General features: G+C 36.7%; 1 protein-coding gene across 2 annotated transcripts; it reads right to left on the bottom strand.

Moving 5' to 3' along the window:
• Positions 1 to 297: 297 nt before the first annotated feature.
• Positions 298 to 7,900, bottom strand: LOC108718791 (aquaporin-4). Of its 2 annotated transcripts, XM_018267259.2 has the most exons (4): positions 7,504 to 7,900; positions 4,846 to 5,004; positions 1,705 to 1,785; positions 298 to 790 (listed from the first exon to the last, which is right to left on the bottom strand). In XM_018267259.2, the coding sequence occupies exons 1-4, from the start codon at positions 7,882 to 7,884 to the stop codon at positions 512 to 514; spliced, it is 900 nt and encodes a 299-aa protein (XP_018122748.1). In that variant the 5' UTR covers positions 7,885 to 7,900; the 3' UTR covers positions 298 to 511. The 2 variants fall into 2 exon arrangements, with proteins under 2 accessions (XP_018122748.1, XP_041422977.1); XM_041567043.1 differs by lacking the exon at positions 1,705 to 1,785.
• Positions 7,901 to 13,070: the final 5,170 nt, after the last annotated feature.

Here is a 13,070-nt window from a genome sequence, read left to right as displayed (position 1 = left end):
CTATTTGCAGCCAAATGGGGCAAGAGAAACATGACTATATTATGAAATGCTCCCTCCTCCATTTTTTTGGTATGTTGTTACTTAATGCAAAGCATTTAACTAATTATATTAACTTAAAAATGTTTTTGAAAAATACTGTTGCATAATTTAAGATCAATTTTGTAAGTTTTCCTTACATAAAAAGATCTAAATTAACACAATTAAAAAACAAAAAACATGTGGGTGTTTACTTAACAGTTTTCTGCCTTCAGGTGTGGAATGTTTTTCAAATAACAAACTGAACAGATTAATGTCTCTACTTTAATCAACTGTGTTTATCCCATTACTAATTCTAATGCACAGGTTCAGAATATATTTAATGTATTGATTATGAAACCCTGTCTGCTTAAAACATGCCAATCAATGGTGGATGCAATCTGCACTCCAAAAATACCTCTTAATATACCTCAGATACACTGAATTTAATTTGACAAAAAGTAAGGTTTTCTATTTTATAGAAATGGTGATTACTTTACACAGTAGATAATATTTCACTAGCCGAGTCTTTGCCTTTTTTGCTCTCGGCCTGGTCGATATCAATTACATGAACTGTTCCCGATTTCAAGATTAAATCTTCAGCATCCGCTTGGCTTTTGCAGTCATCAACTTCTATATATTTCCCTTGTTTCTTCTGTGTTGCCTTTTTAATTGCTTCTTTTAAATGCTCTTTGAGATCAGTGTCCGGACAATAGATATAGTCATAAAGAGTTGCAGCACAGACTGCTCCAATGATTGGTCCGACCCAATAAATCTAAAATTGATATAAATTTTATAGGACAAACATGGATAGAAAATAGAATACCAATGAATTGATCTGCACAAAGAAAACATGTGGGTGTATGAAACTAGCAAATCATCATCTTGAGGTTAAACTTACAGCATATATTTAGCTGTTAACTCTTTTTAAAGCATATTAGACTCTAGTGGTTTGTTTTATGTGTCCCCTTTGCACAAGCTTTATACATAAGAGTAACTCCTCTACTGTTTATTAGTGTAGGGAGGGGTCATGGAATCCCTTTCCCCCTATTTCCTAGAGCATTGGGATAGATGTTCTATTGTTGCATTTGGCTTATGTTATGCTAAATGTGCACAGGAAGAGGGACATATGAAACTAAACAAAGATTAGGAAACTTTGTGTGATATAGAGTAGTATGACTGTAGAAACTCACAAGGAGGTGATAACTGTGTGATTAAGCTCATTGATGGTTCTCTAATGTGCAAAATATGTATCCCTGTTTATTGGGACATTTAGCCAATACTAGTTGGAAATGTTCCAATTTTTTAAGAAGATGTTGTTATACACATGCATAGTAAGGGTTCTTTTTATCTTAGATTGAAACAATACCTTCCTTCCTCATCACCAGAACAGGGCTTGCTACTCTTACTTCCCTCTATGCCACACTGAGCAAGCAGTCCTAAAATGAGTATTGGGAGAAAAAGGATGTCTTCTACAGACTGCAGATGATGAATATTTGGTCCTTAAACTGCACCCATGCCCAGCATTAGGGCTGCATGCTTAGTGTGGATACCAGGAAAGTAATGGGGTGATTGTTAAAACAAAAACATCAGGTATATTTTAAAAGTACCACTGATATGTTCTTTAAAAAAAACTGGAATCCGTATCAATCTAACTTCACTTGTCTCATATTAATGTATATTGAGTACCCAGTGACTTTTCCAGTTCCAGAGAATGACAGCAGGTCCAAGAGATCTTGCAGGGTTCATGCTGGCTCCTGTGTAGTTTATCTATCAAATAGATATATGAAAAAACGAATAAATACTCACAATGTGCATTGCAGGACTCATATACTAAAGCAGGTGCTACGTTGTACCACCAGTGGAGTTGCCAGTTGCAACCAATCAGCAATTAGGATTTTTAGTCTACAATAAGTTCTTAAATGAAAGAGATGCGAATAGTTGCTATATGCAACTAAAATGGTGACATTAAGCACCTATGCGTGTAAATGAGTAAATCATGACATATCAATCATTCTGTTGTGTTTTTTCAATGATGTATTCCAAAGCACAATCTCAGGCATACTTAGAGTGGGGTAGAGGTTTACCCATGCTTTCACATCTGTAGGAAACTGCCCCTTACATGATACTTTGTAATTTTTGGATGAAACAGCAATAAATGCAGAAAATATATTAAAGTTCTGGAAGTTATTGCTCAATATTACAAACATGTGATGCAGTATATCAAGTAGCAAGACAAAAACCTTGTCAGGGACAATCGAAAATGGTGAAGGAAGCCATAGACTGCAGAGCTCAGCTGCTTAGTGCTTTATTGTACACACAAAAAATTCCTTTATCCAAAGATAACTGTCCCAAGGCTTTTTTCAGTAAAAAAAATTCAATTTATTTAAATTAGCATTAAAACTCAGATACAAACTATCCCCACCAGGCTCTGCTCCTTAGTGCTTTATTGTACACACGACATGTTTCGGATCACATGGACCCTTTCTCAAGTGTGTCAAACATGTTGTGTGTACAATAAAGCACTAAGGAGCAGAGCTCTGCAGTCTATGACTTCCTTCACCATTTTTGATTGATGATATTTGAGGTCTATACGGTGTGACCTGTGGAAGGAGAGCCCATTATTATAAAGATTGGGGATATGCTGAAAAGTTGTTTGCTTGTCAGGGACAAGTCAGGGTTTTCAATTTTTCATAAAGTGTAAAAAATGAATCTATAAATGTGAGATATTTTTGTCTTTATTATAAAAAAAGATAAGTCCTTATTATACCAATACATTGCAAGTATGCAAACATTTAACAAGGTGCAGAATTAACTAAATCTAATGGGGGGGATTGATCAATACATATTCCCTGGTCCCCTGTCTCATAAGTAATCTAGTATCTATGCAAGTACATGTATTTATAAAAACAGGATTTTTTAGTTAAAAATGGGTGTTGGTCTGGGCAGCCTCTTTCTTTTAAATGTCACAAGTGGGGGGAGGATTAAGCCTGTGGAAGCAATGCTGTGGTCTTGGCAATCTCTCTATTCTAAGGGCTGAACTCCGCGGCACGTTCAGGTTCGCAATGGCCGGACGGGACACCGGGAAAAAACCTGGTAGGCCCGACCCTCATGGCCAGACCCCCTCTCCCAATATTCTGTTTTTACAACAAAAAAAAGCAACGCCGTTCGCACATGTGCGTGGCGCCGTTCTGAGCGTGCGGGGCCCCCAGTCCAACACTGGGCACGTAGATGTTCAGCCCTAAAAGCTAATGGCAGGGGAGGACTTAGCCCTCTGACTGAAATCAATCCATAGGTCAGGAGACGCTTATCGGAAGAAATCCTATACACATTAAAAATCCCTATCGGTAATTACATTATCTGTACAGTGACCCAGGGTGTCCAGATTATGTGAAATAAACAATGTTATGATCATAACTTTGCAACTAAAAACCCCTGTTTTTGTAAATACATACACTTGCATATATCAATCCCCTCTTTTGTAGTTTGTAGTTCATTTGGCCTGACCAGAATCACTTCCATTGTAGCTATGTATTTTTACTCCCACAACCCCACTTTTTTGAATTTTTTTATTGTAGCAGAGTTATTCTGCTGGAAGTCTAGCAGTTATGCTGCAGGCCAATCTTCCATGTAGCTGTAGCACCCCCACACCAGTCCCTTTAAATGGTGGTCCCATGCCTCTCTTAAAAGCCACAAACAGGGGAGGATTAGGCCTGTGGAACCAATGCTGTGGTCTTGTCTCTCTCTTCTAAAAGCTAATTTGTGGGGTAGGACTAAGCCCTCTGACACAGGGGCTATGTCAGGAGACACTTATCCCACGAAATGCTACCATGCAGGGAGGAGCCAGCCTTTAAATACTAGGACCGGAGGTAAATAGTTATTAGACCACCATATTTACCTTGACATGATATGATGGCTTACCAATGTTATGATCATAACTTTATAACTAAAAACCCCTGTTTTTTGTAAATACACGCACTTGCATAGCCTGAATTACTTATGAGACAGGGGACCAGGAAATGTGCATTGATCAATCCCCTCTCTTTTTAATATCACCATCAGAACATTTACAATTGTTATCATTCTTTGCAAGATGTTCATAGATCTCATTCCAACTGTGTATTGAAAATCCTAGCACTTTATTATTATTATACCGGTATGTACCTTTTATTTGTGTACATGCCTTGTATTGTAGTGCTATATAAATAAAATCAATAATTCCTTCAGAAATAAATATATAAGTGACTAATGTTAGCGAAAATTCGCCAGTGTGACGTCATTTTGTTACTTCGCCGATTTACTAACGCGCAGGCGTAACTTCGCTAGTGAAGGATATAGACTCTAGTGGTAATTCGCTCCCTTACGACTGGCGAAGTTGCGCTCTGGCGAAGGGACTTAACTACACAAATTCACTTAGATACGGATTTTACTGAATGTTACCTCTTGTGCCAGACTTGCCTTCGCTACCTCAGACCAGACAAAGCGCAATAGAGTAGATAGGACTTCCTCAAAAAATAGTTGAATTTTTTTTTTATTTTATTAAGGTTTCCCGGACTTGTGTAGTGTAATGTATTTGCTGCAACATATACGTCCATTGAATTTTAACTTCCCGCCATATGCAAATTAGCCAACTCTAGCGCAACTTCGATTTGCTTGCCGCAGTAACGCAACTTTGAATTTTAGTGAATTAGCGTTGTCCCGGTAAATTTACGCCTGGCGAAGTGTTGCGATGTGAGCGAAGCGGACACTAGCGCAAATTCGGCGCTTAGTGAATCTGCCCCATAGCCTCTAAATGATAGAATCTATCAAGCTTTTTATAGCAATACTTACTGCAAACAGGTGTCCTATTATAACTGAAATTCCAATTGCTATTGGTGGATATTTATACTTGTATTTTGGATCACAACTTGCGCTGATGCAAAAAACCAACTGGAATGTAATTAAAATTTCTATAAGAAGTCCATGGCCAAGTGAGAGTCTTTCATTAACCTAAAAAAATAAAATACACTTGCATGTGATAAGTATACAGATACAATATCTCACATGTAGTTCTGACACCTATAACATTACTGTAACAAATTAAAGCACAAAAGCAAGAAGAAAAAGATTCTTTTTTTAATGAATCATGGATTAAAAAGAATCTATTCCATACTCATGTAAGCGGAACAAAGCAAAATGATTTTATTTGCAGCCAGTTCATGGAATGTTTTGTGGTAATGGTGAACATCATTACACAGAATCTTCATTTACATGTGCAGAAACAACAATTGAAGAGATTGTCATCAATATAGTAATGGATAACTAAAGGCCCCCATACATGGGCCGATAAAAGCTGCCGACAGACCGAGTCTGCAGCTTATCGGCCATGTGTAGGGCCCTCCGACGGGCTTTCCTGATCGATATCTTGCCGAAAGTTGGCCAGATATCGATCTGGCAGGGTAAAAAATCCCATTGCATATGTTCGTTGATGTGGTCCTGCAATCCGGCCTCCCGTATAGCCTCTATTCTGATCCGATTGTTGGGCCCTAGGGCCTATGATCAGATCAGCCTGATATGCTCCACCTCAATGTGGGCATATTGGGGAGAGATGTCGTCAAACGAGCGGATCTCCCTGTGTATGGCCACCTTTAGAAACATATTTCTATGCAGAAATGTGTAAATATACTGGTAAAAAGAATAGAAGATTACGCTTTACAATTACATTAGAGGACATTATAAACAGATAGCTGGTGATCTTTTCATAAAAAAAGAACAGGAGGCCGTCCTTTTAGACTTGAGCACGTGAACTTTCATGTGAAAAGGTAAAAATGGTTCTTAATGTCGAGGGTCTTGAGATTGTGGATTAGTAACCTAATATCAGTTCTGAAACCTCTCATATATGTATTTATATCCACTGTTTATGGACCATAGGTGTTAACTTGCTGTTTATGGAGATCAGTAATGCAAGCTAAGAACAAGGCTATTCCATTGCAGTTATTATTGAAGTGGGCAGGATGTTCGGAAGAGCTAATAATTCAAAACATTACAGATCTTTAGCATGCCATATGATTAATGTTTATATGCAACATTTCCTTTAAATGTTAACTTTTAGGGGCAGATTTATCAAAGGTCGAGGTGATTTTTCGAATGAAAAAATTTAGAATTTATAGTTATTTTTTGTGTACTTCAACTAGGAAATTGTCCAAATTCTATTCGAATTTGAAAAAAAAATTGAAAATTCGAATATCGAAATTTATGTACTGTTTCTTTAAAAATTAGACTTCAACCATTCGCCATCTAAAACCTGCCGAATTGCTGTTTTAACCTATGGGGGACCTCCTAGAACTCATTTGGAGTCAATTTACCCAAAAGTTTTTTTTTGGGTAAAACTTCTAATCGAATCCGATCGAATGCGACATTCCTTCGATTCGTACGATTCGATTTCAAACCTTTCAAACTTTTAATTTTTTATAGTTTTTGAATTATTTGTCCACTTCTGGTCCTTTCCTGCTTTCAAATAGGGTCACTGACCCCATCTAAAAAAATAAAAGCTCTGTAATGCTACAAATTGTTATTGCTACTTTTTTATTACTCGTCTTTCCATTCAGGGCGAGTTCTATTCATATTCCAGTCTTTTACTAAAACCAATGCATGATTCTAGTGTAATTTGGACCCTAGCAAGCTGATTGCTGAAATTGCAAACTGGAGAGCTGCTGAATAAAAAGCTTAATTGCTCAAAAAAACAAATAATAAGAAATGAAAACCAATTGCAAATTGACTCAGAATATTACTCTCTGCATCAAACTGAGGGATAGCTTTATCAAGGGTCGAATTTCGAGGTGATGGGATTTTTTAAACTGAGCCAGAGATGCCTCTTCATTTTCTGGCTAATTTTATACAATAATAATAAGTAAAAAATAATAAGTAAATTACTGAATGGATCCACTGACTAAAAATGATTGTGTTTATGTTGTTGCAGATACAGGTATGGGATCTGTTATCCAGAATGCTCAGGACCTAGGGTTTTCCAGATAAGGAGTTTTCCCATAATTTGGATCTTCATACCTTAAGTCTACTATAAAATCATGTAAACATTAATTAAATAGGCTGGTTTTGCTTCTAATAAGGATTAATTATATCTTAGTTTGTATCAGGTACAAGCTACTGTTTTATTATTTTAGAGAAAAAGGAAATATTTTTTTTTAAAATTTAGATAAAATGCAGTCTATTAGGAGCTTTCTGCATTACAGGTTTCCGGATAACTGATCCCATACCTGTAATTTGTAGCCTAAACCAGCAATATCACTTTTGTCAACTTTCTGAATAACTTTTGTCACAACTCCCTGTATATGCAATACTTCTTGTTTAGACAACAAATATACAGATGAATAAAATGTATTGTTTCATAATATACAGATTGATAAAATGTATTGTTTCGTAATATACAGATAAAATGCATTGTTTCATAATAAAATTGTTGAAAATATTTGATCAAAAAATGATATTTACCATTGTCACTCCTAAGTTTCCAATTAAATTAAGAGGTGTCAGTAGGTATAGAAGTCCTGCTCCTGAGATGGCTCCCAGGCATTGTGCTATGATGTAAAATAATGACTTGGCAAGAGTAATTTTTCTGGTGCACACAAATGCAATAGTGACCGCTGGATTAAGATGGGCACCACTAATGTCTCCAAAGCAATGCACCATTGTGACAATACTAAAGCCAAAACAAAGTGAAATGCGTAGAAGATCTGCAGACTGAGGTTTGTCATCTACCCCCCAGTTGATTGTTGAGCCAAGTCCAAGAAGAACAAAAATAAGCATGGCTAAAAATTCACCAGAGACACATCTCCAAAACGGTTGAGTCCAAACACCCTTAAATGCTACCATGGTGATGTTCTATATCTTTATTTCCTGGCAAAGAAAAATTGGATATTAAGAAGCACAGTTCTATCATTCTAACTGTTAACATCTGTTGAAGACGTCAATGGGTACTGAGCTTATCAGTTAATAGATATATTAATAAAGCATTCCTCAAATTCCATAGAATTGCTATGAATCCAGTATGTCAGTGTACTGTATGCATAGAATTGGGCTCTCCATGCATGGGATTCATCAGCATTTCTAACGGATAGTTTTCTGACAACGCTTATCCTACTGTATTTAAAAAAAAATGTGTAAGAAAAACAAACACTGCAATAAGGTATAAAGAAACAGCTTAAAAAATACATGGCTTGTGCGTGGTTATGGTCTAGTGCCACTGCAAATGCCACAGAGGCACAAAAAATACTTGGTGGCCCAAAACAAGTCCTTCATTGTAGTGAAAAACCACACAAGCTTTCATGCAAGCCCATTCATCAAACATACATGATGGCAAAGGGGTCCTCCCGAAATGCCTGTGCAGTTTTCTTTGTACACAGCTAATAAATAGCATGGGGATTTACCTGGCCCTTCAAACCAAAGAATGGCACGCACTCAATTGGCAGCGGTAAAATTGCAAATAGCTTTTACTACACAAACATGTTCAGTCATAACACGTTTCGTGTGTTCTCACTTGTAATCATAGGCATCAATTCACAACACCAGACACTTGGATTGAAAAGCAGTGGAAACCTGCATCATCACAGATGCACTTACTTTTTACAAACATTTAGGGGCAGATTTATCAAGGGTCGAATTTCGAAGTGTAAAATACTTTGAAATTCGACCATCAAATTAAAACTTTGAATATCGAAGTAGAAGTATTTTTCAACGAATTTGCCCATCGAACGATCTAAGTAAAATCGTTCGATCGTACGATTAAAGGAAAACTATACCCCCAAAATGAACACTTAAGCAACAGATAGTTTATATAATTTTAAGTGGCATATAAAAGAATCTTACCAAACTGGAATATATATTTAAGTAAATATTGCCCTTTTACATCTCTTGCCTTGAGCCACCATTTCGTGATGGTCTGTGTGCTGCCTCAGAGATCACCTGACCAGAAATACTGCAGCTCTAACTGTAAAAGGAAGAAGTGTGGGAGCAAAAGACAGAACTCGGTCTTTTAATTGGCTCATGTGACCTAACACATATGGTTTGTTTGTGTGGACCGTGAATCCTACGATCCCAGGGGGTGGCCCGTATTTTTTAAAATGGCAATTTTCTATTTATGATTACCCAATGGCACATACTACTAGAAAAGTATTTTATCATGAAAATGGTTTATTTACATGAAGCAGGATTTTACATATGAGCTGCTTTATGCATTATCTTTTTATAGAGACCTACATTGTTTGGGGGTATAGTTTTCCTTTAAATCGTTCTAACGATTTTAGCGTACGATCAAACGATTTTACTTCGATGTGTGAAGACTTAGAAAAATGGTCTAGAAGGTCCCCATAGGCTAACATAGCACTTTGGCAGGTTTAATTTGGTGAAGTATTGAAGTCAAAGTTTTTTTAAAGAGACAGTACTTCAATTATCGAATGGTCGAATATTTAAACGATTTTTATTTTGAATTTAAGTCAAAGTAAATTCGAAGTCGTAGTATCCTATTCGATGGTCGAAGTATCCAAAAAATTACCACTTGGTGAGATGTAGAAATCACAATTTTTACGCTGTGAACGTTTGTTTAATTGATTACACTTTTCATTGAAATTTCTATCTAATTTTGTTTAGCACTTGTTAAGTACATGATTTACTAGGGCGGCACATTTTTGGGGGCCGCCCAGCCACCTGTGCTCCCCAGTGCTCCGGCGCTCGCAAGCTGGCGCTTTTGCGCCAGCGTGTGGTAGTGTGGGCAGGCACTAGGACCGCGCGGAGCGCACGGCCTAGGGGCACCTGCCCAGCGAATCCGGCGCTGGACACTAGACTTTAATAGTTGTATTGCTAAGTTAACTTTTTGTATTTTATAGAATGGCAAATGCTAAGCAATTTTTCAATCGGTCTTCATTATTTATTTTATTTTATTTTTTATATTTTTTTTTAATTATTTGCCTTTTTCTTCTGACCTTTTCAGCTTTCAAATGGGGGTCACTGACCCTATCTAAAAAACAAATAAAGCTAAAATTAGCTGTTATTGCTACTTTTTATTACTAATCTTTCAATGCAGGTCCTCTCCTGTTCATATTCCAGAGTCTTATTCAAATCAATGCATGGTTGCTAGGGTAATTTGGACCTTATCTACCGGATTGTTGAAATTGCAAACGGAAGAGCCGTTGGATAAAAAAATAAATAACTCACAAATCACAAATACAAAATGAAAACCAAATGCAAATATCCTCAAAATATCATTCCCTACGTCATATTAAATTTAACTGAAAGGTGAACAACCCCTTTAAATGTGAACAGTGAGCACATGAAAATAATATATTGCATGGGTGTGGGATTTAAGCTGGGACCTGGGATTTTCTGGTAAAAACTACAGGTGCCTTAAGGCTAAAAAAAACCATTTAGACATTAAATAAATCCATTAGGATTGGTTTTCCACTAATATAAATTTAATTCATTTGACATTTAAAGATGTATTTTAGCTGGATTACTGATGTAGTTGTTCAACATATATTTATAGTTTTTGTTTTATAATTCTTAATATTCAAGCTATATTATTATGCAGTACAAACAATAAAGACATTTTAAGTAAACATTCAGGATTCTGAAAGCTTTTACATAAAACTTTTCTTCAGTTTTAAAAGCATCCTAAAGATAATACAAAAATTTCCCAGATTCCTAATAGTAGATTAAAATCTAGCTAAACTGATATTTTCCTGAAATTTCAATTTTAAGTGGAAATGACTTAGTATTTCATTCATTCATTATTAGATGCTGACAGTTTATAACTGGTGCAAAAGTATGGCTGTCAGGTACTTACCTTGTATCTTCTGAATGTCTTGTCATTTAAAGACCAGAGATTCCTATCTGCTTTCCAATAACACCAATGAAAGCACTGTCATATTTCCCATGGTCCCTCCCACTGGTGATCCAAACAACTATAGTTATTAACGCCACTTCTACTCTAGGTCCAAGCTCTAAAACAGATTACTGGTAAATGGTCTCATTAACCTATATGACACTGTTACTTCTACTGACCATATTCAGTTGTTTTTTTTTTTAATTCTTAGCAGAATTCAATATAAAGGGCATATGTTATCACCTTGTACAATGGAGCATTTTAGCATGACTAACGTCTCCTGGTTACTATGGTACATGTCTTGTTTAGGAATTGACAAGCTCCCTATGGAATTCATAGCTATAATTATTTCAGCAAGAAACAGGTTGCAGCTATTATATATGCAGTTACCTTTGCATTTGTCATCTACAGATAATAGATGAAAATAAAAAATATGAATAAATAACTGACAAAAGCCAATAAACAGACAGTAAGAGCGATCTGAATATAATAATCAGGGTGCAGCAAGTAAGGTGAAGTGGAAACAATGCCCAGATATTGTTATTCTCAGTTCTAGCTATAGTGTCAGCATTCTCCATGATCACTGGTATAACTATAGAGAAAGCAGTCCCTTCAGCTATGGGGGCATTAGGAGATGGGGCCCGGACTGTGGGGTCTGCTTCCTCTATAGTTGCAAATAAATTCCCCCTACCCAGTGCTCTCATACCTGTGGGCAGGGAGCCGGGGATGTGAGGGATGGGTAGGAGTCCCTTTGTCCCCCCAGATATATTTTTGAGGGGAGCCCAGAGCAGACTAGTTACACCACTGTCCATGATGAATGATTTTATATAGCTGGCTATAGGTAAATACATTTATACAGGTATAGGATGTGTTATCTAAAAAACAGTTATCCAGAAAGCTCTGAATTACAGGAAGGCCATCTACATTGACTTCATTTTAATTTTATCATTCAACAATTCGGTAATAACAAGATAGTACCTTGTACTTGATCGCAATTAAGATTGATCCTTATCGGTGACAAAACAATATTATTGGGTTTATTTCATGTTGTAAATGTTAAATTATTTTAGCAGACTAAAGGTTTACAGTTCCAAATTATGGAAAGATCCCTTATCTGGAAAAAAAAACCCAGGTCCAGAACATTCTGGATAACAGGTCCCATGCCTGTAATGGTATGGACCCTTTTTTTTGTGGAAGCTACAGTAACTTTTTTTAGGTAGGGTTTTAGTGCATTTTGTAATATTGCAGCCAAATCAAAACTCTCTTTCTTAGTTATTACATTATATGTCTTGTAATCTGCTGAATTTCTTGAAAAAGAACAGGTTGGTACATTTTTGTCACCTATAGCAACCAACCAGCAGATGCCTTTTACCAGTTTATAGCAGAGAAGTCCTGAAGCGGCGAAAAGACCCGAAGCCACAAAAATAGCCGAAGCCGAAGTCCCGAAGCGGAGAAAAGACATAAAGTCACCGAAGTAGGTGAAGTTGAAGTCCTAAAACCATGAGTTCAATTCTACTGAACACCAATGTGGGTTTTTTTTCTTAAATCCCCTGGGCACTAATATATTATTTTAATGCTCTACTGGCCCCTGCCACCAATGTTTTTTTTTTAAAAAAATATTCTCTGGGGCCCCAATTTTTTTTTTACTTGTAAGGGGGGCCCTGGCACCAAGGTTTTTTTTGAAAAATATTCTTTGGGGCCCCAATTTTTTTTTACTTGTAAGGGGGGCCCTGGCGCCAAGGTTTTTTTAAAAAAAATATGCTTTGGGGCCCCAATATTTTTTTACTTGTGAGGGGGTCCTTGGCGACAATGTTTTTTTAAAAAAATATTCTCTGGGGCCCCAATTTTTTTTTTACTTGTAAGGGGGGGCCCTGGCACCAAGGTTTTTTTTTGAAAAATATTCTTTGGGGCCCCAATTTTTTTTTACTTGTAAGGGGGGCCCTGGCGCCAAGGTTTTTTAAAAAAAAATATGCTTTGGGGCCCCAATATTTTTTTACTTGTAAAGGGGTCCTTGGCGACAATGTTTTTTTAAAAAAAATATTCTCTGGGGCCCCAATTTTTTTTTTAATTGTAAGGGGGGCCCTGGTCACCAATTGTTTTTTTAACTTATAGGGGGGGCCTGACCATTAATAGCTCTTTATAACTTGTGTGTGTGGAGGGGTTACTATTTTTAGGACTGATG

The sequence above is a fragment of the Xenopus laevis genome, chromosome 6L (assembly GCF_017654675.1).
Source record: "Xenopus laevis strain J_2021 chromosome 6L, Xenopus_laevis_v10.1, whole genome shotgun sequence".
Taxonomy (NCBI): domain Eukaryota; kingdom Metazoa; phylum Chordata; class Amphibia; order Anura; family Pipidae; genus Xenopus; species Xenopus laevis.
The sequence above is the reverse complement of the archived record's forward strand: the minus strand, read 5'-3'. Positions and strand labels throughout refer to the sequence as shown.